General features: G+C 38.2%; 6 protein-coding genes and 1 long non-coding RNA gene across 7 annotated transcripts in view; 2 read left to right on the top strand and 5 right to left on the bottom strand.

The window, feature by feature from the left end:
* The window catches only part of LOC135343952 (uncharacterized), a 162,586-nt gene that overhangs the window by 132,273 nt on the left and 4,128 nt on the right, over positions 1-26,185 (bottom strand). The gene's annotated exons all lie outside the window — the stretch shown is intronic.
* On the top strand, positions 116-879 carry LOC135344550 (uncharacterized). The gene has a single exon (XM_064541773.1). It carries the CDS (start codon positions 191-193, stop codon positions 743-745), a length of 555 nt encoding a protein of 184 aa, XP_064397843.1. The 5' UTR covers positions 116-190; the 3' UTR covers positions 746-879.
* LOC135344553 (adhesion G-protein coupled receptor V1-like) lies at positions 3,261-9,260 on the top strand. The gene is made up of 10 exons (XM_064541775.1): positions 3,261-3,744; positions 3,970-4,113; positions 5,500-5,691; positions 5,899-6,039; positions 6,205-6,402; positions 6,690-6,875; positions 7,099-7,308; positions 7,485-7,658; positions 7,871-8,032; positions 8,949-9,260. Exons 1-10 carry the CDS (start codon positions 3,609-3,611, stop codon positions 9,161-9,163), a joined length of 1,758 nt encoding a protein of 585 aa, XP_064397845.1. The 5' UTR covers positions 3,261-3,608; the 3' UTR covers positions 9,164-9,260.
* Positions 9,163-13,395, bottom strand: LOC135344552 (uncharacterized). Its single transcript, XM_064541774.1, has one exon. It carries the CDS (start codon positions 13,264-13,266, stop codon positions 9,331-9,333), a length of 3,936 nt encoding a protein of 1,311 aa, XP_064397844.1. The 5' UTR covers positions 13,267-13,395; the 3' UTR covers positions 9,163-9,330.
* Positions 14,325-18,497, bottom strand: LOC135343744 (uncharacterized). The gene has a single exon (XM_064540746.1). It carries the CDS (start codon positions 18,414-18,416, stop codon positions 14,472-14,474), a length of 3,945 nt encoding a protein of 1,314 aa, XP_064396816.1. The 5' UTR covers positions 18,417-18,497; the 3' UTR covers positions 14,325-14,471.
* Positions 19,568-20,838, bottom strand: LOC135344554 (uncharacterized). The gene is made up of 4 exons (XR_010397471.1): positions 20,744-20,838; positions 20,503-20,625; positions 20,309-20,412; positions 19,568-19,817 (listed from the first exon to the last, which is right to left on the bottom strand). It is a non-coding gene; the product is annotated as an uncharacterized LOC135344554 (long non-coding RNA).
* LOC135344406 (uncharacterized) lies at positions 22,596-26,145 on the bottom strand. Its single transcript, XM_064541607.1, has one exon. It carries the CDS (start codon positions 24,081-24,083, stop codon positions 23,049-23,051), a length of 1,035 nt encoding a protein of 344 aa, XP_064397677.1. The 5' UTR covers positions 24,084-26,145; the 3' UTR covers positions 22,596-23,048.

The following is a 26,185-nucleotide window of genomic DNA, read 5'->3' as shown; positions in this document are numbered from 1 at the left end:
ACAAGGAACACTTGTACTATTACATAGGAAGAAACATTTACTTACCGGTGAGTAAACATAAAACAAGGCAGCACCACAAATCTGCAACAGCAACCCCTATAAAAGAGGCACACAACACATCGTGTAACATAGAGTCTTTCTGACTGATTTCAAGGAATTCTAGCTTTAAAAAAACAAACACCACTTCAAAATGACGAAGACTGTTCTCTTGGTCCTTGCATTGGCTGCCATAGCCTATGCTGCTCCGAGGTATGAGAATTTAGAAGCTGCGGCAGAAGCATACTTTCAGCGGATGCAGGCTCAGGAAAAGAGCTATATGCAACAAGAAGAAGACGAAGAAGAAGAAGATGAAGATGATAGTTTATTGGATACCGATGACACCGATATTGAAGATCGCATACAAAAGATTAGGGAGAAGTTGGATCAGTTGCAAAGCACAGGAGGTGCATTGACGGAGAAGGAGAAAGAAGTGATCATGGAAATCGAGGAGGCACTGCGCATGACTGCTGATAAGAAGGGAATTACTGGAATGGCAATCAGCTTTCCTGATTCTTCTAACCCTGACAAGCAACAAAAAGTTGAATCGATTTTGAAGAAGTTTCAGGAGCAAGAGGAGAGCCAAGGGCTACCAGACGATAGTGGGGAAACGAAGATAAAGGAGATAGAAAAACTATTGAAAGTGATTGCTAAAGCTAGAGGCCTGAAAGGACTCAAGATTGGTGTGAAAACTAATGACATTGAGTGAACACAGTCAAGTGAATAGATAGTTAGCGATATGAGTGCTTGCAGCACTGTATCATGCAGTTACATGTATAGTAGTACATAAATTGAATCGAACAGATCATTATCTTAAAGACATTATTGCATACAACTGTGAAAGTTGTACTTCTGACAACACGCGTGTACAAATCCTATACAATTTCTAAAAGGGAGCTGCTGGGGCTTACTTTTAAAACTGATACGACTATAATTATGCATGCTAGATTTAGTGCATTTAACTCTTTTGTGAGTATTGCTATGACACTGACTACGTGCATGGTTGAGGGTTAGCATGAATTGAGTCCAGACTGGCCTGCTACTGGTACACATTATGTACAATCACACAAAACCAGTGACTACATGAGAGTGTTATTAAACATTATATACATTTTACTGGACCTGTTTCTGTGCATTGTGTAATTCAGTATTGTTAATTGAGCTTGAGGTACATATATATCTACACGTCTCAGGAGCGTAGCCAGGATTTTTTGGAAGAGGAGGCAAAACTTATCAGCCGCGCAGCGCCGAAATTTTGACCAGAAGCCACGCCTCTTAATTATGACGTCATAATTGACTTCTCTATTAGTTAGGTGTGGCCTGATGTTTTATTTGCATAGAAGAAGCTAGTTTAGCCATAGATATAAGAAGGGAGAGGGATGGGAAACGGAGCATGTGCGCACAATCACTTCTATGTAATGCCAAAAGGTTGATCCGCGTTGCGGCTCTAGACACCCCGCCAACCCAGCGGGAAATGTTATTACTATCATTCACAGCTCCCCATTGGGACTCTTAGTACACATCCACACCTACTGTGAGAAGCGTTGTGTATCTCACCAAGAGCTTGAAAACTTTCAAAGGCAGTTTTTTGAGTGTTGTATTATCGTTTCGGCTCTATCTAGTGGCTTTGTGTACCTTCTACAAGGAGAGGCTGTGACTACAGCCCAAAATATTAATGATTCCCTCTTTCTTAAGTAGCTGGGCATTGTATGCAAGTAAAATCAAAGCCACTTGGCTTTAGGTTGGTAAGTAATGTTCATTTTTGTCTTAGTAAGCTGGTTTTTAAAAGCAGACTTTTTGTGTACCCATTTAGAAAGTTACATCAATGATTGAATGTAGGTAAATGTCTCTTTGTATTCATTGATAGTTGGTTCATCGTATCGGCACAGTAATTTACGATAAAACTTTGCTATATTTCTATAATTCTCTATCATGTCTGTGACTGTACTGGAATACTCAACGGTACAGACAGAGCTCCTCTCAAGAATTTGCCTGTCCAAGCTGCTTTTTACTGCTTGGAGGGGTCTCACTAACTATTGCTGCTACCTTGTTGTGACTGTTCCACTAGCCATTGCTAATACATGGAGCTCAGTAGCTAGTTTATAGCCTAGTACTAGCTAAAAGCATGGGTTGGAGGAAATAAAGAAGAAAACATTGACCGAAACGCAGATCGTCAATGCTATTTACGTAGCGTTTCCCATCCCTCTCCCTTCTTATATCTATGGTTTAGCAAAGAACAAGAACTCACAGTTTAGAGACTAAATCGTTTTGCTTGCCTACTAGCTATAGCTAACTGCAGCAAGATTCCAAAGAAAGGGAGTGCTCAGCAAGATAATCAGATACAATAACTTGAGCAGAGCAGTAGAGATCCAGGAAAAGGGGGGGCATTTGCCCCCTTTGCCACCCCCTGGCTACGCCACTGCGTCTCATGTGATGAATCAGCCACCCTTCCTTAGGGGGCAGAGAGCAGAGCGTCTGAGCGCTTTTGTTTTGAAGTAATATCTTTGATTTCTCACAAAACCAATCAAATCCATGACCTTACGCATCCATTTATTTCTGTATTATGTCAAGCTCACTTCAAGGCTCATCTCTCTCTTTGTGCAAGATCAACCACCTCTATATTTGTGTTTTGAATGTGGTACAGCAGCTTATGCATGAGGCAGAGTTTACCATGCGTAATGCACAATGATACCCTAAGCAACTTAAGTTCTTTACTTTACTTTAAAACAAGTTCTTTACTGCCTTTGAAAATATTGCCTGATAAGAATAGTCAATCTGATTGAGACACCGGAATTCCAGCATATTGAACAAAACTTTAACAAGCTAAGAGTGCTCGATTGCGATCCTCAAACACTCCAAGAAAGCTAGGGCTGCTGATTCATGAGACTATAATATAGTATTATTGATTGACTAGAAATATTTTGAGTAAAACGGGGACTTGTAAAGCAATGACTAGCAAAATGGGCTGTTAAATTTAGCAAAATAGCATAATAGACGTATTTTAGATGGACTATTTATTGCGTTCGATTGTGCAGCCAATGCCACATCCTGTGCTTGCCTTAGAACAAGGCCACTTGCACACTGCCTGTCGTGAAATTGTGTAAATAATTTATCTGATGTTCCTTGTGAGTTGTAAAACATTATGAGTAAAACCAACTCTTCATAAGAAGCAAAATTTGTAAAAAGCAAAATCGGTAAAAAAGTCACCAAAGCCTCGACAAATAAGTCAATGAATAGACTCTGGTCCAACAATGTGTGCACATTGAATCACAAGCTCAACGTACAGTGCCCTGTCAAGTACACTACAGTAACTTGTTTACAGATGATACCTTCCTACAATTACTGTGTAACTCACCATTCAAGGGCAGGCTAGCTGTTTAGTTTGCAGAATCCCTCCAACAGAACTGCATGTAATTAAATATAAGCTGAATCAAGAATGTGGCAGTACAATATTATAACAAACATTGTTAGAACATTGCAGCATGCATTTTCACCATGACTGTTACAGTCAACCTCTTTTCAATAGATACAAGTGTGCCAACTGTTCTGCATTTGCATGACTTCCTGTATCTATGCCTGGAAGATCCACCCCTAATTGCACACAACACCCATGTGTTAGTTTCTTCTACCACCTCACCACCATTATGGAACCTCCACTGCTGCTGCAGCTGGTTCTAGCCCTTCTCTGCACTCAAGCAGACAGTCAAGGTATAGATATAACATCATTGAATTTACTGTATAGACTTAAGTGTATTATGTAAGCTGAATGCGATCTTTGCAGAAACACGTTTGAATTTTTCTCAAAATACATTATGACTAACTAGCTATCGTTATTATAAGTGTTTAATCAATATACTCCTGTCCATCGAAATAAGAAGAATACACAATCATAGTATTGCATGACTGTATAAATTATGTCTCATGTCTTCGCAGTGACGGTGAGTTTCGAACAGCAAACCTCGCTAGTCAATGAAGAAGTTGGCAGCCTGGAGGTCAACGTTACTCTCAGCACCGCCAACTTTTCATCACCAGTATTTGTGAATGTGGCTACCTTCGAGATCTCTGGATCAGCAAAAGGTGTTTAGCTAGGGGGTGTCAAAAAGTGAAAATGTGAATTGTGACATTTTAATTTGCTCTTGACGTGCAAATTAATTCCAAGAATGTTTGGGCATTGGCTTGCATTAGCACCTACAGATTACAAAGGGTTTCGTATAGTATAATTATAGGAGAGCTTTAATGCCCATCCGCCCCTAAATCTCTCGTGTATACTATAGGAGGCATTATTATAATGCAGTGTGCATTAAAAATGTTCCCCAAATATATATATTTATAATGCCGATGGGCACTAAAGCTATCCTACATGCATAAGAGTGTAGCCAGGATCATTTTGGAAGAGGGGACGGGCAAAAAGGGATCGCGAAATGATCGGTCACCAGCCGCCAAGTACCGAAGCCACCCCTCTTCATAATGACGTCAATTAACTTCTCTAACTTGGCCTGATATTCTAAGTGTGTGCATACGAGATCAACTTTCATGAGATCAACTCCCACGAGATCAATTCTTACTAGATCAACTTTGCATGAGGTCAACTGTCAGTAGATCAACTCTCACAGAATCTTAATTCAACTAAGATCACTCAAAGACGCTACAAAGAAATGTTACAAAAGTAAGAGTAAAGGATGCTTGATGACTGATAAATAATTCAGAGTCATGCCTCCTGTGTTGAAGCGGTCAAACAGTGTCGCTTTCATTCTCTTTCATATGTGACATGTAGCTCTGAATCTTTGTTTTGGTCACTGCCCCCTCTCTCTGCGGTATTCGAACCATTTTTGGTGAGTGAATTTCTTAAAATGCATGCATGCCATCCCTCAACATGGTTGTTGGTTCTGGGCTGATGTTGATTGAAATAATTCCAGTGAATCATTTGTATTGATCCAGGGGGTACTTATAAATGACATAGTCTATTAGCTCGTCAACTTTTGGAATGTTCGGAGCGTCCTGGACGACAAGCCAGGTTGTTTTAACCAATGTCAGTGGATAGATACCATAAATCGTACGTTTCTTATTTTCGTGTAGATATACCCCTCAATGATTAGTCTTGAATTCTTGATGAATTGAGCCTATTGTGAATGAGTGCATGTGCATTGTGCTATTATAGTAGGAGCTCAATACCTGTCAACCTTTGGCATGGATGCATGCACGATGTAAATTTGCTAAAAATAGAGGTCAGCTACACCTAATTTCTAAGATTGGAGTTAATTTCAAGAGAGTTAAGTTGATCCTATTGAATCTGAGAACTGATCTACTGACAGTTGACCTCATGCAAAGTTGCTCTGGTACGAATTGATCTCGCGGGAGTCGATCTCATGAAAGTTAAGTGTGAGGCAATCGCATAGAAGAAGCTAGTTGTTAAATTATCCTGACCCGTTACAAAGCTCATGATCAATACATTCGACCCTTCAGGCTCACAGGATTTCATACCTGTTAATTTAAGAATGGAGTTTCCTCCAGGCACTGATCGCCAATCTGTGACCCTGTCCATTATCGATGACACTCAAGTCGAACAGTTTGAGTTCTTTATGCTGAAGGCCGTAATAGTCAATGGCAACTCGTCATTTGTCCGAACAGCATCTATTATCATCCAGGACAATGATAGTAAGTTATATAATATAGATGCAAGAACTCAGTAACATAAAGCATCATTAATTTGGTGTGACTGCGCAAGCTCTAGAGCACTGTAATTTTATTGCGGCATATTGCATGCATTGGATTGTGTTGTGTTGTGACTTAAATGCTGAGTTGTCTAAATCCAAAGAGACTTAATTTACAGTGAGTATAGTGAACGCAATCACTTTCTTGTAGTTCCGATTATTGCCTTTGAGGAGTTGCAGTACATCTTTTCTGAGACTGACAGAGCAGCTAATGTGTGTGTGGTGACCGTAAATGGAGCCATGGATAGAGATGTGAGCTTCACTGTAAGGACAGCACTGGGAAACGCTTCAGGTACATTGTTCCAACTGTATAACACCACGCTGTCATTGCATAATTATAAGTTGTACTATATTATTGTGTGTTTCTTTCCAGGAGGGTCTGTTGAAAGAGCTATAGATGTTCTGATTACAATTTAGTTGTTTCTGGCTCTATAATTCAAACCTCAATTATTTACAGACATACTGGACTACATTCCTTTCATATATGACAAGTTGTTCATCCCTAATGGTCCCACTCGCATTTGTGCCTCCCTCACCATCCAAAACGACAGCCTTGTGGAGGACACAGAGTTCTTCTATGCTCAGCTGATGGTGGATGGGGAAATTAGCACGAACCGTGGGAACACTACCAAGGTGTTCATTACAGATGCAAATGGTGCGTATAAGTTTGTACCTAGCAGAAGAATTTGTAGTACTTTAATATGTTTGCTTTGCATGGTCAAGTTTTGCTCTCATTAGCAGTTCATGAACGTGTCTAGTTCAGTCAAACAGCTCATTTTTGTATCCACACACACACGCACAAACCGACACACACACACCAATCGCTCTACTCCTGCTGCGCGCTGTGCACGCATGGGTAATCACCTTAGCTAGATAACTGGCTGAAGATATGATATGCTAACTTGAATGCATGGATTATAATTAATTGTCAAAATGTCTCAGGAGCTGTTGTGAGGGTAGTCAACGGTACTGGCAGTGCTACCAGTTTGTTTACATTGACTGAGGGAGACGTCAACACCGTCCTCACCCTGTGTGCCCAGCTGGTGTCTGGAGGGGGCGTGGCACCTGAAAGCAGTGGACTAGAGAGAGAGGTGCCTCTACTGCTAACTACAACAGGCATCACAACAGGTATAGTTGCTATACGTAATTAAAACACTATAATTATCGTGTTGATACCATATTATATAGTTACGTTAATAGAGTCCAGAAGACTCTTTGACTACTATAATTATACAGCTCAATTAACTATTGACGTGTCAACAACAATACCTGTATAATTATACTGTATACATGTACATGCATTATGCACAGCTGGTGGTGTTGTGAGATGCATAACTATTGTGTAATCCAGATAGAGATGATTTTTTGCCAGTGATGGACGGTCTTCTCGTCTTACCTTCTGGGCTGGTAAATGAAGAGATGCGATGCTCTGATATCACAATCCTTGGTGACACAGTTTATGAGACAGCAGAATCGTTCAATTTTACTTTCAGAGCAACTAATCCTTCAGACAGTCTGGAGAAGGGGGGAACAGGCATTGTAGTGATTCTTAATGATGATCGTAAGTAATAATAATAATGTTGTGGACATGTTATGTATTGTTGCTATATCAGACAGTGGTATACCTATTCGGCAGTTAATTAACACATAATTATTTGCGTATTAGTGGTTAATTCTAAATGTGTGAGCATAATTATAGCAGCTAGACTAAGTATGATACTCCATGCATGCATGTAGCTGTCGATTGTGGCCCCCCGCCCCCTCCCGTTGACGGAGCTGTGGACCTGCCCTCGACAACCTTTCAGTCCGTGGCCCAATACAGCTGCAGAGATGGCTTTTTCCTCATAGGAGTGTCCACTAGAGAGTGCCAGGCCTCGGGACTATGGTCCGACAATGTGCCACTCTGTATTAGTGAGTCCATAGCTCTACTAGAAATTATAGTGTGTGTATAATTATAGTAAATGTAAAGCTTGGTTCAAATTGACAGTTAATGATAATTATTTCGTCCGTGTTCCTAACACTTTTTTTACTACTGTATTCTAGTACACTGATAAATGAATGATACTGCAATTCTGCCAATATTTGTTCTGACCTCACACTAATACAATTGTTCATCTCCACAGGTGTAGAGACTAATGAAAACACCCTCCACCTGGCTCTGGTCATTGCCCTCCCCCTGACATTCTCACTGGTGATTGTTTTTGTCGTGATTCTTGTGCTGTGCTGTTGGTGGAGATACTACAAGAGGAGTGCAACCTACTCACTCGAGAAGTACAAATTCACAGGTATAAGCATTATAGCAGGTGTATAATATTTGACTAGTATACAGTAGCCTCGAGACCAAGCCAATTAAAATACGGCCTGGCCTCTATTGCAAGGGTGATAGTGCACATGCGCGAACTGAGTTACTCAGAATCTGGGTAACTCGTTATACTTTATAAAATTATACCGTAAACTAGTTTGTTTATTAGTTTCTTTCCGTACTAATTTTAACAAATATTTGTCTCCTGTGAAGCTGTGGCTTATGCTCTCTATTGCCTTGTCAAGAAGACTTGCTGGCTAGCTGTGGCCCTCTATGGTGTTGTCGAGAAGGCTTGCACAATAGTCTGAAGCCAGAAGAAGCTCACATTTGTACAGAAACCAAGTTAAACATTACGACCATCCAACCATCATAGAGGTAGATGCGAGCCTCTTCTGGTTTCAGACTAGTGTGCAAGCCTTCTCCACAACACCATAGAATGCCACAGCTAGCTATAGCTAGCTAGGCTATAAAGCTTCATGTACATAGTAGATAGTACGTGGGCGTCAGTGTATGGACCATGCCTATGATTAATTACACATGCAATAGAGACCAGGCCGTATTTTAATCGGCCTGGATTCGAGGCTAAGTATACAGTAAAGTAAACATTGACGTCTATACCGTACTATATGTAATTATTATTCACGGTTATCTCTGCGGCTTGTATTAAGGCTATCACATTAGGGTTATTTCGCCTTGAGAATCGATACTGGAAAATCTATATATTCCGATATGTATATCTTTTTTCTGGTGGTGTGGTGTATCCGTTTTTATGGACTATACTTGAGAGACAACTAGCAGACATATTTCCATAGACAAAATAAAATGAACGAAATTCGTATATTAGGACACATGCTGTCATCACAAAAATGATGTCTCTCTACCTATACATATCTATACAGGTCACATTTCTTCTGTCAGCCAGAACAGGAGCACGGGCTTTACAGGGTCCATCCAACAGCCGAGGTACGGGATAGCAACACATAGAACCACCCCCTCCTCTGTTTGTCTCTCCATGGTGAACATCAACCCTCATGTGACAGTGCAGGTGGATAGGAGCAGCATCAATAGTGAATACTCTGAGGTACAGACTGTCTCGTTTGAGGAAGTGTTTTGAACGTTATTTTAATATCACTTTTGAACTTAGTATATAATTATGCAGGTACAATTTGCATAAATTGTTGCACTGCTATACACATACAAAAATAATATATGTAAGCAAAAATTATGATGCAAAATAAGGGAATCCAAAATTAATGTGTTAATATAGTTACAACATGCCAATTATAATAGTGACTCCGTCAGTTCCACGTACGTAACCGTTGGTTTTGCTGGTACTCTCTCAATAATTTCTTGCTCAGCTGGCTCATTATCGTTTGGTTTCTTTCTAATAAGAATCTGGGGAAATACTTTCAGTTTGACTTGGTAAATCAAAATGCTCAGAAATGCCAGTAATGTTAGGGCGATGGAGACGTATGTCACCTCTGGTATAATCTCGTGTAGCTTATTGTAAACAGTTGATCTTACCAGCCAGCTAACAGCGCACAACATGACGAGGTTTAGAAGGGAAAAGGCCTCAAGAAAGTTAGCAAATTTTTTCCTGTAAACACTCTTTATAAAGCAAAGCACTGTGAACGGTGAAATCAAAATGTTAATCCAAAAAAAGTTCATCGAAGCATCATTGTTGAAATTCATTGCAAACACAATGAACAGTAGTAGTCGTAAGAATATCATTAGTCCAGTCCAGGACCGAAACTTGTTGGTATAGGGTCCTTGGTAAGCATCGAGAAGTGGCTTCAACCTGTTCACCCACCTGAAAGCTTTGTGGTTTGACCAAGCTTGTAAGCAGGGAGCAAAGAATACAAACAATGTCATGGGGAATATGTAGCCAATTGTGAAGAGCATTGCCATTAGAAAAAGCACTGCATGTTTTGCACTGAAATACTCTACACTTCCATCCTGCAACCAGACGGCAATAGATGAACCATCTTCAAACTCAATGTAAGTAAAAGACACTACAGCAATTATGTTTCGGAGTAGTTTGGCGTATGAAAAGATGAGCAGAGTAGCTAGTACAGGAACAGAGTTGTTGCCAATGAATCGACTAACTCGTGATGAGAATTTAGCGAGGAGAATAGTGGCACCAACAATGGTCCACAGATAAACTGGAAACACAAATTGTAGCCATACTTTTGCATAAGCATCCATTTTCTCAAAGAAACAAGTCTCAATACCGAGGTCGAGATTAAGCCACGCTATGAAGGTGGAGAATATTACACTAGCAGCATTACTCGATGTGGAAAAGAAGAGCGGTTTATTGATGTGAATAATGTTAGCGTAGAAAATGATGCCATTAATGTGTCCGTTAGCTACTGTAAGGTTGCACTTTAATAGCAAAACCACAAGAGCTATTCCAGCAAGTGCGAATGGTATGATCAGAAACAGATACAAATTAGTGCATTCCTTGCAGTTCGAGGTTCCTAGGACAATGCTCAGATTACCACTGCAATTTCCACAAAGAATACCTGTTCGTTGGCTTCCACATTGCTCGTCAGGCTGACTGAGACTAATGTATCCTTGATTGGGTACACAATAGTCGAATGGACACGAGTTGTGCACACTTATGTTGCTTGGATGTCTGTAATGGAATCCTATCCACATTTGATGGAGTCTTAATACTTTCCCATTCTCATTAAGATTGCACGCAATTTCAAAACTCGACAAATATTCGGTACATACACAAGAATATGGTTTCTCCTTCGACATTTCGTATCCAATAGGACATGGTAGGAGATTTACCTCAACTATCACAGGTGTAGCATATTTAAAATTTATGGAAGAACTTTCTTCAATTAGTTGATGTATTTCGATTTCCAAAAATATTTTCTTGGGAAGAGCGTGAACACTGTATGTGATATTATTGCAATCAGTTGTTATTAACTGCTTTCCTGCTCCATATCGTAACTCACTTAAATAGTCTAATTTGCATTTTCGAGAATCGTTGAAGTACACAACACAAAGCTTCTCTCGTATTAAAACTGGAAGAATGTTTCCGTAACTTTTTCCAACTGTTTTTATGCTGAGATTAAAGTTTGCCCCAGAGTATGTTAACAATACTGCTCTATTTCCAAAAGGAGATTTACCACATAGAATTAAGTTTGATGGTACAGAATATATGTATTGTGATGGGAATAATAGTCCTTGTAGGTTTGTTTGAACCATGGAGGTTGGGAGACCCCAGGCAAATGTATCATTGGCAAGTGAAACATGTAAGCAATACTCAAAGGCTCCATAGAATATAGTATTCCCAGTGTATAATGCTTGTGTGTCACTATATATGGTGACATTTACTAATATGTTTAAATCTGTTGAGATATTTATTCCGTAACTAGGAAGGCCCAATGTACAAAGAGGAAGTGTTGTACTGTACGTAAGAGCAATGTATGAATAGAGTGGAGTAGCAAATATAACACCCCCATAGTTTGCCTTATTGTGATCAAAGAAAGTTGTTGAGTTGCTATTAAGATGTAGTCTTGACTCTAAGAGGGACAGTGCTCCACCTTCTTTGCCAGTATTGTTGATGAATTGATTAGTTTCAAAAAGACTGATTACAGAATTATTTGCTTGTATCGCTGTTCCTATGGAATTTGCGAAATAGCAGTTAGTGAATGATATGAACACATGTGTTGCACCAACTATTCCTTTGAATGACTCGGGGCCCAACGTGTTACTGATAAATGATGTACTCCGAAATGCCACTTGGTCAAGAAAACCCCGATTGAGTATGTATTCTTCCTCATACTTTTCTACAAAAGTAATATCTGATTGTCCATATAAAGATTTATATTTGGCAGATGAAATCAAATAGTCATTTGGACTGTGATTGTTCTCGTAAGTACAATTATCAATTATTATTGATGGACATTTGTTGGCACTATATGGTGTTGTTGTAAGCTCAAAGTTGGAACATATTGAGTTATTAAAAAAAATTGAATTCATGATTTTCATTCTTATTCGTGGACAAGAGCTGCTTGTGCCTAGTTGTACTACCTGCAACACCGCTATTGATCTTGATCTTGAATGGAAGTGTTTGAAAGTGCAGTTACTGATTATAATGTCTTGGAAAAGGTTTTCGTCTTCAATGAATACATAAATTCCAGTATATAAGCCCTCAGAGAAAATACAATTTTCAACGTTGAACAATAACGTTGATTTTATGTTGGTATTATTTCCTTTAGAATTTCGCTCTATCTTTAAGGCTCCGTCTTGTATAAATTTACAGTTAATGAACTGGAAGCTATTGGCAATACCGCTGTGGTCATTAATAAGTATTGAAAGACGATTTCTCCATGCAACATTTCCAGAGAATGTCACATTGTGTACAAATACTTTTACAGCATAGTTATTTTGTATTGTAATTATTCCTAGGCCATTTGAACGGATTTGCCTACCAAATTTATTGACTTCACACTTCTCCTCACATTGAAAATTATCACTTCCATTGTAGAAGAAAGAGTTTTGAATAGTGAGATGAGGTTGCTTCATCACCATTTGAGAAGAATCAAGAAAAATGAAGATAGCATTACCTCCTGCAAACTGATTTAATGCTGTTGCCTTGTTCTCTCCAAAGATAGAGGAATTTATTAGTGATTCTCCAATTATGTTTCGAGCGAATAATCCGTACCCTACGCTTTCAGAAATGTTTATGTTTTGGAGATTTAGGTTAGTAACGCTGACTAGTGATATTGCTGCCATGAATTTAAAACTGGAAAGTATGGCACTCCAATAACAAGTGAAACTTTTCTGAAGAGGTACTTGCAGATTGCGTTTAGCGTATTTACCACATTTACTCAATGTAAGACCTGTTAGCGTCAGGTTTTCAACTCTTCTGAAGATAAAGTTAAACCGATTATTACACACTATCATTGGCCATTCCTTCTTTAATGATTGTGAGCCTTTCCAAACTATGTTGCTGACATGTTCCACCACTAACTGGCTACTGGTGCAATGATCAACTTCATGTATTCCAGGAAGAAATTCAACGGTTGTATTTGTTGTATTCAGACTATTCGTAGCTTTGATGTAGTGACAGAGTGTTTGATATTGTGGAGACTCCATTCCTTGGACTTGAACAGTAGGAGCTACCTTAACAACATGCTGGTATCCATTTATGCTAAGGATGCCTATAGCCAAATGCAAAAAGTAGAACACCGTAAACATTTTAGACTTTTTTTTTATAGAACTATGACTTGAATATATCTTGTCTCTCTTTTATGCAGCTATTACATAATAATGCAGCAATCTTTAAAACTGTCAGACATTTGTTTCCCATGCAATTCTGCCTTTACGTTTCCAGGTATGTATAGTGTATGAACATGCTGGGGGTAATGCTATCTTCATTTTTGTATTCCAAACATGCATTATAAGTGCATGTTTGGAATACAAAACATCAACCATGATCCTACTTAGCTTTTAGACTAGCTCGAGTTCCCAACTCATTTTTTCCCAACGGTTTCAACATAGAATCAAATGTTTGGTATCATTCATAGATAATGTGCATGGTATTATAGATTAAAAAATTGGGACTAGATCTACCGATTGTTTTTCACAACTCTACAACTGTTTTCTGTTTGGACGTACGGAGGGCTGATGAAAGCCTGCTTACCTAGCAGGGGGGCACTCATAGACATTCATTTATCATTTCATTCATGTTTATGTCAAAGGCATACCAATAATGCTCTGGCCAGAATGGCTGTTATATGGAAGAACTATAATTATACACTCTAAATATAATCCATGTGGGCCACTAGACCATCGAAAGTTGATAATTAAGGCAGAACAGAAGATTTGATTTTCCACTGTGTTCTTATAGTACACTGAATGATGCTGCAATGCTGTTCTTTTTGTCAAACTTCCCCTGACATTAATTCTCACTGGTGATTGTTATTGTCGTGATTCTTGTACTGTGCTGTTGGTGGAGACACTACAAGAGGGGTGCAACCGAGAAGTACAAATTCACAGGTATAAGCATGCATAATCCATGCATAGACAATTTATACCTGCAATTCTTATGGGAGTTAATTATGAAGTACATAAAATGCATGCATAGACAGAAATTGATAACCCCCATCATGCATGATCTCCATGGTGAACATCAACCCTCATGTTACCAATTAGTGAACACTCTGAGGTACAGTGTATACGACTGTCTCGTTTGAGGAAGTGCTTTAGCAACCAGATCGTTCATTATCAGCTATATAATACATCACTTACTAGTGTATGCATGTATAATTATACGATTAAAAATATTTTACTCGAGACAGAACATCTAAAAAAAGTGCTTATAATTAAAGGTATTAAGCTAATTGGTGCAAAACGAACAATGTCTAGTTTGTGCTTAGGAATGTGTTGAGCTACAACACTATCTACAAATCCAATAGTGGCTCCCTCAGTTCCACGTACGTAACCGTTGGTTTTGCTGGTACTCTCTCAATAATTTCTAGCTCGGCTGGCTCATTATCGTTTGGTTTCTTTCTGATAAGAATCTGGCGAAAATAATTTAATACTTTCAGTTTGACTTGGTAAATCAAAATACTCAGAAATGCCAGTATTGTCAGGGCAATGGAGACGTATGTCACTTCTGGTATAATCTCGTGTGGCTTATTGTAAACAGTGCATCTTACCAGCCAGCTAACAGTGCACAGTGTGACGAGGTTCAGAAGGGAAAAGGCCTCAAGAAAGTTAGCAAATTTGTTCCTGTAAACACTCATTATAAAGCAAAGCACTGCAAATGGCGAAATCAAAAAGTTGATCCAGAATAAGTTCATTGAAGCATCATTGTTGAAATTCATTGCAAACACAATGAACAGTAGTAGTCGTAAAAATATCATGAGTCCAGTCCAGGACCGAAATTTTTTGGTATAGGGTCCTTGGTAAGCATCGAGAAGTGGCTTCAACCTGTTCACCCACCTGAAAGCTTTGTGGTTTGACCAACCTTGTAAGCAGGGAGCAAAGAATACAAACAATGTCATGGGGAATAAGTAGCCAATTGTGAAGAGCATTGCCATTAGAAAAAGCACTGCATGTTTTGCACTGAAATACTGCACATTTCCATCCTGCAACCAGACTGTACTAGATGAACCATCTTCAAACTCAATGTAAGTAAAAGACACTACAGCAATTATGTTTCGGAGTAGTTTGGCGTATGAAAAGATGAACAGAGTAGCTAGTACAGGAACAGAGTTGTTGCCAATGAATTGACTAACTCGTGATGAGAATTTAGCGAGGAGAATCGTGGCACCAACAATGGTCCACAGATAAACTGGAAACACAAATTGTAGCCATACTTTTGCATAAGCGTCCATGTTCTCAAAGAAACAAGTCTCAATACCGAGGTCGAGATTAAGCCATGCTATGAAGGTGGAGAATATTACACTAGCAGCATTACTCGATGTGGAAAAGAAGAGCGGTTTATTGATGTGAACAATGTTAGCATAGAAAATGATGCCATTAATATGTCCGTTAGCTACTGTAAGGTTGCACTTTAATAGTAAAACCACAAGAGCTATTCCAGCAAGTGCAAATGGTATGATCAGAAATAGATACAAATTAGTGCATTCCTTGCAGTTGGAGGTTCCTAGGACAATGCTCAGATTACCACTGCAATCTCCACAAAGAATACCTTTTCGTTGGCTTCTACATTGCTCGTCAGGCTGACTGAGACTAATGTATCCTTGATTGGGTACACAATAATCGAATGGACACGAGTTGTGTACACTTATGTTGCTTGGATGTCTGTAATGGAATCCTATCCACATTTGGTTAAGCCTCAATATTTTCCCATTTTCATTAAGATTACACTCAATTTTAAAACTTGACAAGTATTCGGTACATATACAAGAATATGGTTTCTCCTTCGACATTTCGTATCCAATTGGACATGATTGGAGATTTACCTCAACCATCACAGGTGCAGCATTGAGTTTTATGGAAGAACTTTCTTCAATTAATTGGTGTATTTGGATTACCAAAAATATTTTCTTAGAAAGAGTGTGAACACTGTATGCGATATTGTTGCAATCGGTTGTTACCAAATGTTTTCCTGCTCCATATCGTAACTCACTTAAATAGTCTAATTTGCATTTCCGAGAATCGTCGGAGTACTCAACACAAAGCTTCTCTCTTATTAAAACTGGTAGAATGTCTGCGTAGCTTTCTCCAATTGTTTTAATGCTTAGATTAAAATTAGCTCCGGAGTATGTTGACAAAACTAATCTATTTTCAAACTGAGATGCACCACATAGGATTAAGCTGGATGGTACCGAATATATATATTGTGATGGGAATAATAGTGTTTGTAGGTTTGTTTGAACCAAGGCAGTATCGTCATATCTTTCATTGACAAGCGACACACGTAAGCAATGTTTAAATGCTCCATAGAATATAGTATTCCCAGTGTATAATGCTTGTGTGTCACTATACAGGGTGACATTTACTATTAGGTTGAAGTCTTTCAAATCTGTTGAGGTATTTATTCCGTAACTAGGAAGGCCCAATGTACAAAACGGAATTTCTCTATGATTTCCACGTGAGTAGTACGGAGTAGCAAATATCACACCCCCATAGTTTGCCTTATTGCGATCAAAAAATGTTGTTGAGTTGTTATTGAGATGTAATCTTGACTCCAAGAGGGACAGTGCTCCACCTTCTTTGCCAGTATTGTTGATGAATTGATTAGTTTCAAAAAGACTAATTACTGAATGATTTGCTTGTATCGCTGTTCCTGTGGAATTTGCGAAATAACAGTTAGTGAATGATATGTACACACGTGTTGCACCAACTATTCCTTTGAATGACTGGGGACCCAACGTGTTACTGATAAATGATGTACTCCGAAAGGCTACTTGGTCAAGAAAACCCCCGTTGCGTATGTACTCGTCTTCATATTTTTCTACAAACATAACTCCATATATATATATCAATTTAGATTTGACTGATGAAATCAAATAGTCATTTGGACTGTGATTGTTCTCGTAAGTACAGTTATCAATTATTATTGATGGACATTTGTTGGTATTATATGGTAATGTTGTGAGCTCAAACTTGGAGCATGGTATTAAGTTATTCAAAAAATTCGAATTCGTGATTTTCATCCTTATTCGTGGACATGAGCTGCTTATGCCTAGTTGTACAACCTGCAACACCGCTTTTGATCTTAATCGGAAGTGTTTGAAAGTGCAGTTACTGATTACAATGTCTTGGAAAAGGTTTTCGTCTTCAAGGAATACATGAATTCCAGTATATAAACCCTCAGAGAAAATACAATTTTCAACGTTGACCAATAAAGTGGATTGATGTCCATTTATGATGGTATTATTTCCTTCAGAATTTCGCTCTATCTTTAATGCTCCGTCTTGTACAAATTTACAGTTAATGAACTGAAAGCTATTGCCAATACCGCTGTGGTCATTAATAAGTATTGAAAGACGATTTCTCTGTGCAAAATTTCCAGAGAACGTCACATTGTGAATAAATACATTTACAGCGTATTTATTTTGTATTGTAATTATTCCTAAGCCATTTGAACGGATTTGCCTACCGAATTTCTTGATTTCACACTTCCACTCACAAAGGAAATTATCAGTTCCATTGTAAAAAAAGGAGTTTTGAATAGTGAGATGAGGTTGCTTCATCACCATTTGAGAATCATTAAGAAAAATGAAGATAGCATTACCCCCAGCATGCTTATCTGATGTTGTTGCCTTGTTCTCCCCAAAGGTAGAGGAATTGATTAGTGATTCTCCCATTATGTTGCAAGCGAATAATCCGTACCCTACGCTTTTAATAATGGCTATGTTTTCAAAATTTAGGTTAGTAACGCTGACCAGGGATATTGCTGCCATAAATTTAAAATTGGAAAGCATGATATATTCCCAATACCAGGTGTAACTTCTCTCGTTAGGTAGCACCATACTGCGGTTAGCGTAACCACAATTACTCAGTGTAAGACCTGTTAACATTAAGTTGGCAACTCTTCTAAAGATAAAGTTGAATCGTTTATTGCACACTATTATTGGCCATTCCTTCTTTAGTGATTGTGAGCCTTTCCAAACTATGTTGCTGACATGTTCCACCACTAACTGGCTGCTGGTGCAATGATCAACTTCATGTATTCCAGGAAGAAATTCAACAGTTGTATTTGTTGTATTCATACTATTCGTGGTGTTGATGTAGTGACAGAGTGTTTGATACTGTGGAGACTCCATTCCTTGGACTTGAACAGTAGGAGCTACCTTAACAACATGCTGGTATCCATTTGTGCTAAGGATGCTTAATATAGCCAAATGCAAAAAGTAGAACACTGTAAACATCTTGGACTAAAACTATGACGTTGTATGTATTATCTTGTAGCTATTATACTTCAAATACATGCATGCAATGTATAAAATGTCAAGCCATTGTTTCTTGTATGTTTCCAGTTGTGTATAGTACTTGTATTACAAACACGCGTTAATGTTTGTAATACAAATACACCATGATCCTACATAGTTCAATGACTAGCTCGCGTTCCCAAATTTGACTTAGTTATTTGCTATGATAATGTGCATGATATTATAGATTACAAAATTGGGACTACCAATTGTTTTTCACAACCCTACAACTGTTTTCTGTTGGGGTGTATGATAGGGCTGATGAAAGCCTGCCTACCTAGCGAGAAACTAGGAGGCGCTCATGCATGTATATTTTTATTATGTTGATGTCAAAGGCATACTAATGATGCTCTGAACTAATTATATACACTCAGTATAGTCTAACTCCATGCATGTAGGACTAGATTCATACAATCGAAAGTTGATACGGCAGAACTTTGATTGAAGCAACGTCTGCGTAAGTTAAGACCAAATACATGCAGTATGAGAAAACTCTAATACCTTTTTCAACCACTGCATGTGTTCTTGATTTCTGATGCTGCAATGCTTTGTCAAACTTCCCCTTACATTCTCACTGGTGATTGTCATTGTCGTAATTCTTGTGCTATGCTGTTGGAGGAGTGCAACCAAGAAGTACAAATTCACAGGTATAAGCATGCCTAATGCATAAGATAATCTATACCTGCAATTCTTATGGGAGTTAATTATGGAGTACATAAAATGGATGCATAGACAGACATTGATAATTAGCCCCCATCATGCATGATCTCCATGGTGAATATCAACAATTAATATTGGGTGGTATAGGGTGGGGCATGAGTCCAAAAGCAGATTTCGCATTTACACACAGTGCAACTTGCCTTATATTGCGGATTTCATCCACTGCATTTACAATGGTTGCTATGGTAGTGATGCATGCAACATGCCATTTACAAAGCACTGCATGGATTGCTTTGATCTGCCCACTTACTGGGCAACAACTTGACTTTGAAGATGGTTCAATATTATACTGATTATTATGGTTGGCTCTGTTGCTCATGCATGCACTAGACTAGTTTGCTTATAGTTGGGCATTCAATATCTATAATTAATGATACGACAAATTCTAAAAACGATCGCACAACATAGCTCTGACCATCTAGATTATATATTATTATGTATAATTATAATGACATTGTATACATGCATGTATACTCTATATATAACTGATTGCACTATAATTATACTGTACGTGTCTGAATCTAAGTACATGTAGACTATATACATGTCTTTTCGGGGCTGTTTAAAACAGTTTGGCCAGAGCCATCAATTTGGCAAGGATAGACGGAGCACCACTGCAAGCTGGTATAGAAATCGATAAAAAAAGTTGTTATTTCAGCAGAGAGCCCTCTGTTATAACTATGGACTGTACGTGTCCTCTCAAAATAATAGCAAACTTGTATGCATTGTGAATTAATTGTGAATAGTAAATAGATTTCTAGCATATCACATAATAATTATACACATGCTAATGGCCATAAACATACATGTATATATAATATGTATGAATGAGCATTATACCGTATAGCTGGTAATTTTCGTGGGGCAAAATATTCGTGGTTTTCGTGGTTGGAGGTCTGACCACGAATATTTTACCCACGAATGAAGCGACCTTGCTTACCTTTACCTACAATCCAAGCAGCAACCACGAAAATATTATCCACGAATGTCTCAATATTGCTGAACCACGAATATTTTGTCCCCCGAAAATTACCCGCTATACGGTAGTTATGTACATGTATAATTATGCATGCATATATTCTTATATATACCCGTATTTGATAAAAACTTACTCTGAGTTACTGGGTTTGGTGAATAATTACACATGTCGAATATTGCTTTAAAATCGTCGATACATGCAGGGCAGTGCACATAGTTCTTGAAGGCTGGTGTAGGACTGCATGCGTGCATGTAGTTGCATGTGAAGAAGCAGGTATATAAGTTGTAGCATGCATGCCTGACATGCATGCAGTATACGTGAACTTACACCAAACTTGACAACGCACGCGTCAAGGGCCTGATTTCCAGTAGTTTTTTCAATTACGCAGTTGAGTTGACAATTGATGACGGCAAAGCAAGCCACCAGTACCACAAACACAATCTTCATTGTCTGCAAAGTAATTGACTCACATTGACATGTATGACATTGTATAGATGTACGATGTGATTGTCCTCAGTATAGCATATGTATATATACAACTATACATGAACTGTGGTGTATGCAATACCATCTTGGATCCGATGTTCGATTCGGTATCAGTCTCTAATTTCTTTTGGAGTTGGTGAAGAGCTGGTTACTTCAGTGATGTTAGAGCTTTTCTTCTTTTGCATGGTATCAGCTCATTTTATACAAAACTCTTGTTTTGGGTATTGGAATCTAAAATTGAAATATGTTTTCGCTACACAATAGAAGTGGAGATACCGTTGTGCAGGTTGTCAGACCTTTGCATGTTTCCTATATCTGCTTTAATGTTTCCAGTGGTGTGTAGTATTGTATTACAAACATGCATTCATAAAGTTCATGCTGTCATACATATGGACGTAGATTGGAGTTTAGCATTCAATGTTTGAATACTATTATTACATAAACTCTTTCCATCAGTGACACACACATGCACTCATCAATGCATGTTTGGAATACACGCCTATTGTTCTACCTTGAAAATATCTAAAATTTGACAAAGTTATTTGCTCCCAACGTTTTTAGAATAGAAGTTCTGAATCAAATGTTTTTGTATACCATCAATTCACAGTGCATGATATTAGTAACAAAATAAATAGCTGTATGTAACTATTTTCTATTGGGCCAAGCGAGAAAATTAGGAGGCGCACATGCATGCATGGATTCATTCGTCTATATTTTGTCAGCCTGTCATATGGGCCACTGCCATATATAAGGCAGATATTAATTTTGAATGAAGCATCATTGGCGCCAGAACCATATTCAAGCACCAATGCTCTTCACTTAACTCCCCACATAAAGTTACTACAAGAAGATTGCAACCATGCAGTCACTCGATAAGTGATAAGTACATATTCTCACCATGCAGGTATATAACCATGTATAATCGTAAGCAGTATATATACTGGCGCAATACAATCTGATTGTCGTATATTTTGTTGAACGTCAGATCCTTATTAAGCCTTGAGGATTTATCAGATGAATCTTTGTACCTTATAGTTCTTTGGTGGTATACCATGCAGTTTTACGGGAGTTAATCAATTGAGAGAGACAACCAAGCACACTGCAATTTCAAGTTCCAACACACAAAATGATATATATACGTATTGAATGTAATTTTCATTCTTTTATCGTTTAGGACACACTCATCACAAACTCTCTATCCATATAATATATAATCAGAATAGAATCATTATAAATTATCATTTATATAGGACACACTCATCATAAATTAATGTCTCTCTACCTACATATATACATCCTTCTGTCGGCCTGAACAGGTTTACATGCAGAGTCAATGGAGTAGCCGAGGTACGGAATAGAACCACCCCCTCCTCAATGGAGTAGTCGAGGTACGGAATAGAACCACCCCCTCCTCAATGGAGTAGCCGAGGTACGGAATAGAACCACCCCTTCCTCAATGGAGTAGCCTAGGTACGGAATAGAACCACCCCCTCCTCAATGGAGTAGCCGAGGTACGGAATAGAACCACCCCCTCCTCAATGGAGTAGCCGAGGTACGGAATAGAACCACCCCCTCCTAAATGGAGTAGCCGAGGTACGGAATAGAACCACCCCTCTTCTGTTTATTTCTCCATGGTGAACATCAACCCTCATATGATAGTAGTGCAGTCTGATTAGGAGCAGCATCGATAATTATAGTGAACACTCTGAGGTACAGACTGTCTTGTTTGAAGAAGTGCTTTAGCAACCAGAACCTTATTCATAACTATATCTACATCATTTATTATGAGTGTATATACGTTGATTTTTCAAGAAATAATTATTATACTCGAGACAGAACATCTAAAAAAAGTACTTATAATCATGAATTAACGGTATTACAGCTAATTGGTGCAAAACTCACAATGTCTAATTTGTGCTTGAGCTACAACACTATCTACAAATCCAATAGTGGCTCCCTCAGTTCCACGTACGTAACCGTTGGTTCTGCTGGTTCTCTCTCAATAAATTCTTGCTCAGCTGGCTCATTATCGTTTGGTTTGTTTCTGATAAGAATCTGGGGACATACTTTTAGCGTGACTTGGTAAATCAAAATGCTCAGAAATGCCAGTAATGTTAGGGCGATTGAGATGTATGTCACTTTTGGTATAATCTCGTGTAGCTTATTGTAAACAGTCGACCTTACCAGCCAGCTAACAGTGCACAACATGACGAGGTTCAGAAGGGAAAAGGCCTCAAGCAAGTTAGCAAATTTTTGCCTGTAAACACTCTTTATAAAGCAAAGCACTGCGAATGGCGAAACCAAAAAGTTACTCCAGAAGAAGTTCATTGAAGAATCATTGTTGAAATTCGTTGCAAACACAATAAAAAGTAGTAGTCGTAAAAATATCATGAGTCCTGTCCAAAACCGAAAGTTGTCATTATAAGGTCCTTGGTAAGCATCAGAAGTGGCTTCAACCTGTTCACCCACCTGAAAGCTTTGTGGTTTGACCAAGACTGTAAGCAGGGAGCAAAGAAAACAAACAATGTCATGGGGAATAAGTAGCCAATTGTGAAGAGCATTGCAATTAGGAAAAGCACTGCATGTTTTGCACTGAAATACTCTACATTTCCATCCTGCAACCAGACTGTACTATATGAACCATCTTCAAACTCAATGTAAGTAAAAGATACTACAGCAATGACATTTCGGAGTAGTTTAGCGTATGAAAAGATAAACAGAGTAGCTAGTACAGGAACAGAGTTGTTGCCAATGAATCGACTAACTCGTGATGAGAATTTAGCGAAGAGAATAGTGGCACCAACAATGGTCCACAGATAAACTGGAAAGACAAATTGTAGCCACACTTTCGCATAAGCGTCCATGTTCTCAAAGAAACAAGTCTCAATACCGAGGTCGAGATTAAGCCACGCTATGAAGGTGGAAAATATTAAACTAGCAGCATTACTTGGTGTGGAAAAGAAGAGCGGTTTATTGATGTGAACAATGTTAGCGTAGAAAATGATGCCATTAATGTGTCCGTTAGCTACTGTAAGGTTGCACTTTAATAGCAAAACCACAAGAGCTATTCCAGCAAGTGCAAATGGTATGATCAGAAATAGATACAAATTAGTGCATTCCTTGCAGTTCGAGGTTCCTAGGACAATGCTCAGATTACCACTGCAATTTCCACAAAGAACACCTGATCGTTGGCTTATACATTGCTCGTAAGGCTGACTGAGACTAATGTATCCTTGATCGGGTACACAATAGTCGAATGGACACGATTTGTGTACACTTATGTTGCTTGGATGTTTGTAATGGAATCCTATCCACATTTGGTTTAGTCTTAATATTTTTCCATTCTCATTAAGATTGCACTTAATTTCAAAATTTGATAAGTATTCAGTACATACACAAGAATATGGTTTCTCCTTCGACATTTCGTATCCAATTGGACATGGTTGGAGATTTACCTCAACTATCACAGGTGTAGCATTAAGTTTTATGGAAGGACTTTCTTCAATTTATTGGTGTATTTGTATATCCAAAAATATTTTTTTGGAAAGAGCGTGAACACTGTATGTGATGTTGTTGCAATCAGTTGTTACCAGTTCTTTTCCTACTCCATATCGTAACTCACTTAAATAGTCTAATTTACATTTTCGAGAATCGTCAACACAAAGCTTCTCTCTTATTAAAACTGGAAGAATGTTTGCGTAACTTTCTCCAACTGTTTTAATGCTTAGATTAAAGTTTGCCCCAGGGTATGTTGACAATACTACTCTATTTTCAAACTGAGATGCGCCACATAGAATTAAGTTGGATGGTACAGAATATATGTAATGTGATGGGAATAGTAGTTCTTGTAGGTTTGTTTGAACCAATGAGGTTGAGGTACCATCATTGGTAAGCGACATATATAAGCAATGTTCAAATGCTCCATAGAATATGGTATTCCCAGTGTATAATGCTTGTGTGTCACTATATACGGTGACATTTACTAATACGTTGAAATCAGTCGAGGTATTTATTCCGTAACTAGGAAGGCCCAATGTACAAAGAGGAAGTGTTGTACTGTACGCAAGAGTAATGTTTGAATAGAGTGGAGTAGCAAATATAACACCCCCATAATTTGCCTTATTGCGATCAAAGAAAGTTGTTGAGTTGTTATTGAGATGTAGTCTTGACTCTAGGAGGGACAATGCTCCACCTTCTTTGCCAGTATTGTTGATGAAGTGATTAGTTTCAAAAAGACTAATTACTGAATTATTTGCTTGTATCGCTGTTCCTGTGGAATTTACAAAATAGCAGTTAGTGAATGATATGTACACATGTGTGTTGCACCAACTATTCCTTTGAATGACTCGGGACCCAATGTATTACTGATAAATGAGGTACTCTGAAATGCCACTTGGTCAAGAAAACGCCGATTGAGTCTGTATTCTTCCTCATATTTTTCTACAAACTTAGTATCTGATTCTCCATATAAAGATTTATATTTGACTGTTGAAATCAAATAGTCATTTGGACTGTGATTTTGCTCGTATATACAGTTATCAATTATTATTGATGGACATTTGTTGGTACTATATGGTAATGTTGTGAGCTCAAACTTGGAGCATGGTATTAAGTTATTAAAAAAAATCGAATTTGTGATTTTCATTCTTATTCGTGGACATGAGCTGCTTATGCCTACACCGCTATTGAGTTTGAATGGAAGTGTTTGAAAGTGCAGTTACTGATTACAATGTCTTGGAAAAAGTTTTCGTCTTCAAGGAATACATAAATTCCAGTATCAACTCCCTCAGAGAAAGTACAATTTTCAAGGTTGACCAATTGATGTCCATTTATGTTGGAATTATTAAATTTTCCTTTAGAATTTCTCTCTATCTTTAAGGCTCCGTCTTGTACAAATTTACAGTTAATGAACTGAAAGCTATTGGCAATACCGCTGTGATCCTTAATAAGTATTGAAAGATAATTTCTCGATGCAATATTTCCAGAGAATGTCACATTGTGTACAAATACTTTTACAGCGTAGTTATTTTGTATTGTAATTATTCCTAAGCCATTTGAATTGATTTGCCTACCGAATTGATTGCTTTTACACTTCTTCCCACATTGAAAAATATCACTTCCATTGTAGAAGAAAGAGTTTTGAATAGTAAGCATTTGCTTCATCATAGTTTGAGAAGAATTCAAAAAAATGAAGATAGCATTACCTCCAGCTTGCTCTGATGCTGTTGCCTTGTTCTCTCCAAAGATAGAGGAATTGATTAGTGATTCTCCCATTATGTTGAAAGCGAATAATCCGTACCCTACACTGTTAATAATGGTTATGTTTTGGATATTTAGGTTAGTAACGCTGACCAGTGATATCGATATTGCTGCCATGAATTTAAAACTGGAAAGCAAGGCACTCCAATAACCGGAGAAACATTTCAGGAGACTCGGAGGTATATGCAGACGGCGTTTAGCGTAACCACATTTACTCATTGTAAAACTTGTAGTAGTCTGCAAGAGAGGTTTGGATAAATCCAAT

This window comes from Halichondria panicea, chromosome 11 (assembly GCF_963675165.1).
Source record: "Halichondria panicea chromosome 11, odHalPani1.1, whole genome shotgun sequence".
Classification (NCBI taxonomy): domain Eukaryota; kingdom Metazoa; phylum Porifera; class Demospongiae; order Suberitida; family Halichondriidae; genus Halichondria; species Halichondria panicea.
This window is presented reverse-complemented; position numbering and strand designations above follow the sequence as displayed.

Bases quoted from the DNA above. Each gene is read 5' to 3' on its own strand.
- LOC135344553 (XM_064541775.1), top strand. From the start codon at position 3,609: ATGCCTGGAAGATCCACCCCTAATTGCACACAACACCCATGTGTTAGT. The intron at 6,876-7,098 runs GTATAGTTGCTA...TGTGTAATCCAG, and splicing joins TACAACAGGCATCACAACAG to ATAGAGATGATTTTTTGCCA. The intron at 7,659-7,870 runs GTGAGTCCATAG...TCATCTCCACAG, and splicing joins CAATGTGCCACTCTGTATTA to GTGTAGAGACTAATGAAAAC.
- LOC135344550 (XM_064541773.1), top strand. From the start codon at position 191: ATGACGAAGACTGTTCTCTTGGTCCTTGCATTGGCTGCCATAGCCTAT.
- LOC135343744 (XM_064540746.1), bottom strand. From the start codon at position 18,416: ATGTTTACAGTGTTCTACTTTTTGCATTTGGCTATATTAAGCATCCTT.
- LOC135344406 (XM_064541607.1), bottom strand. From the start codon at position 24,083: ATGTCGAAGGAGAAACCATATTCTTGTGTATGTACTGAATACTTATCA.
- LOC135344552 (XM_064541774.1), bottom strand. From the start codon at position 13,266: ATGTTTACGGTGTTCTACTTTTTGCATTTGGCTATAGGCATCCTTAGC.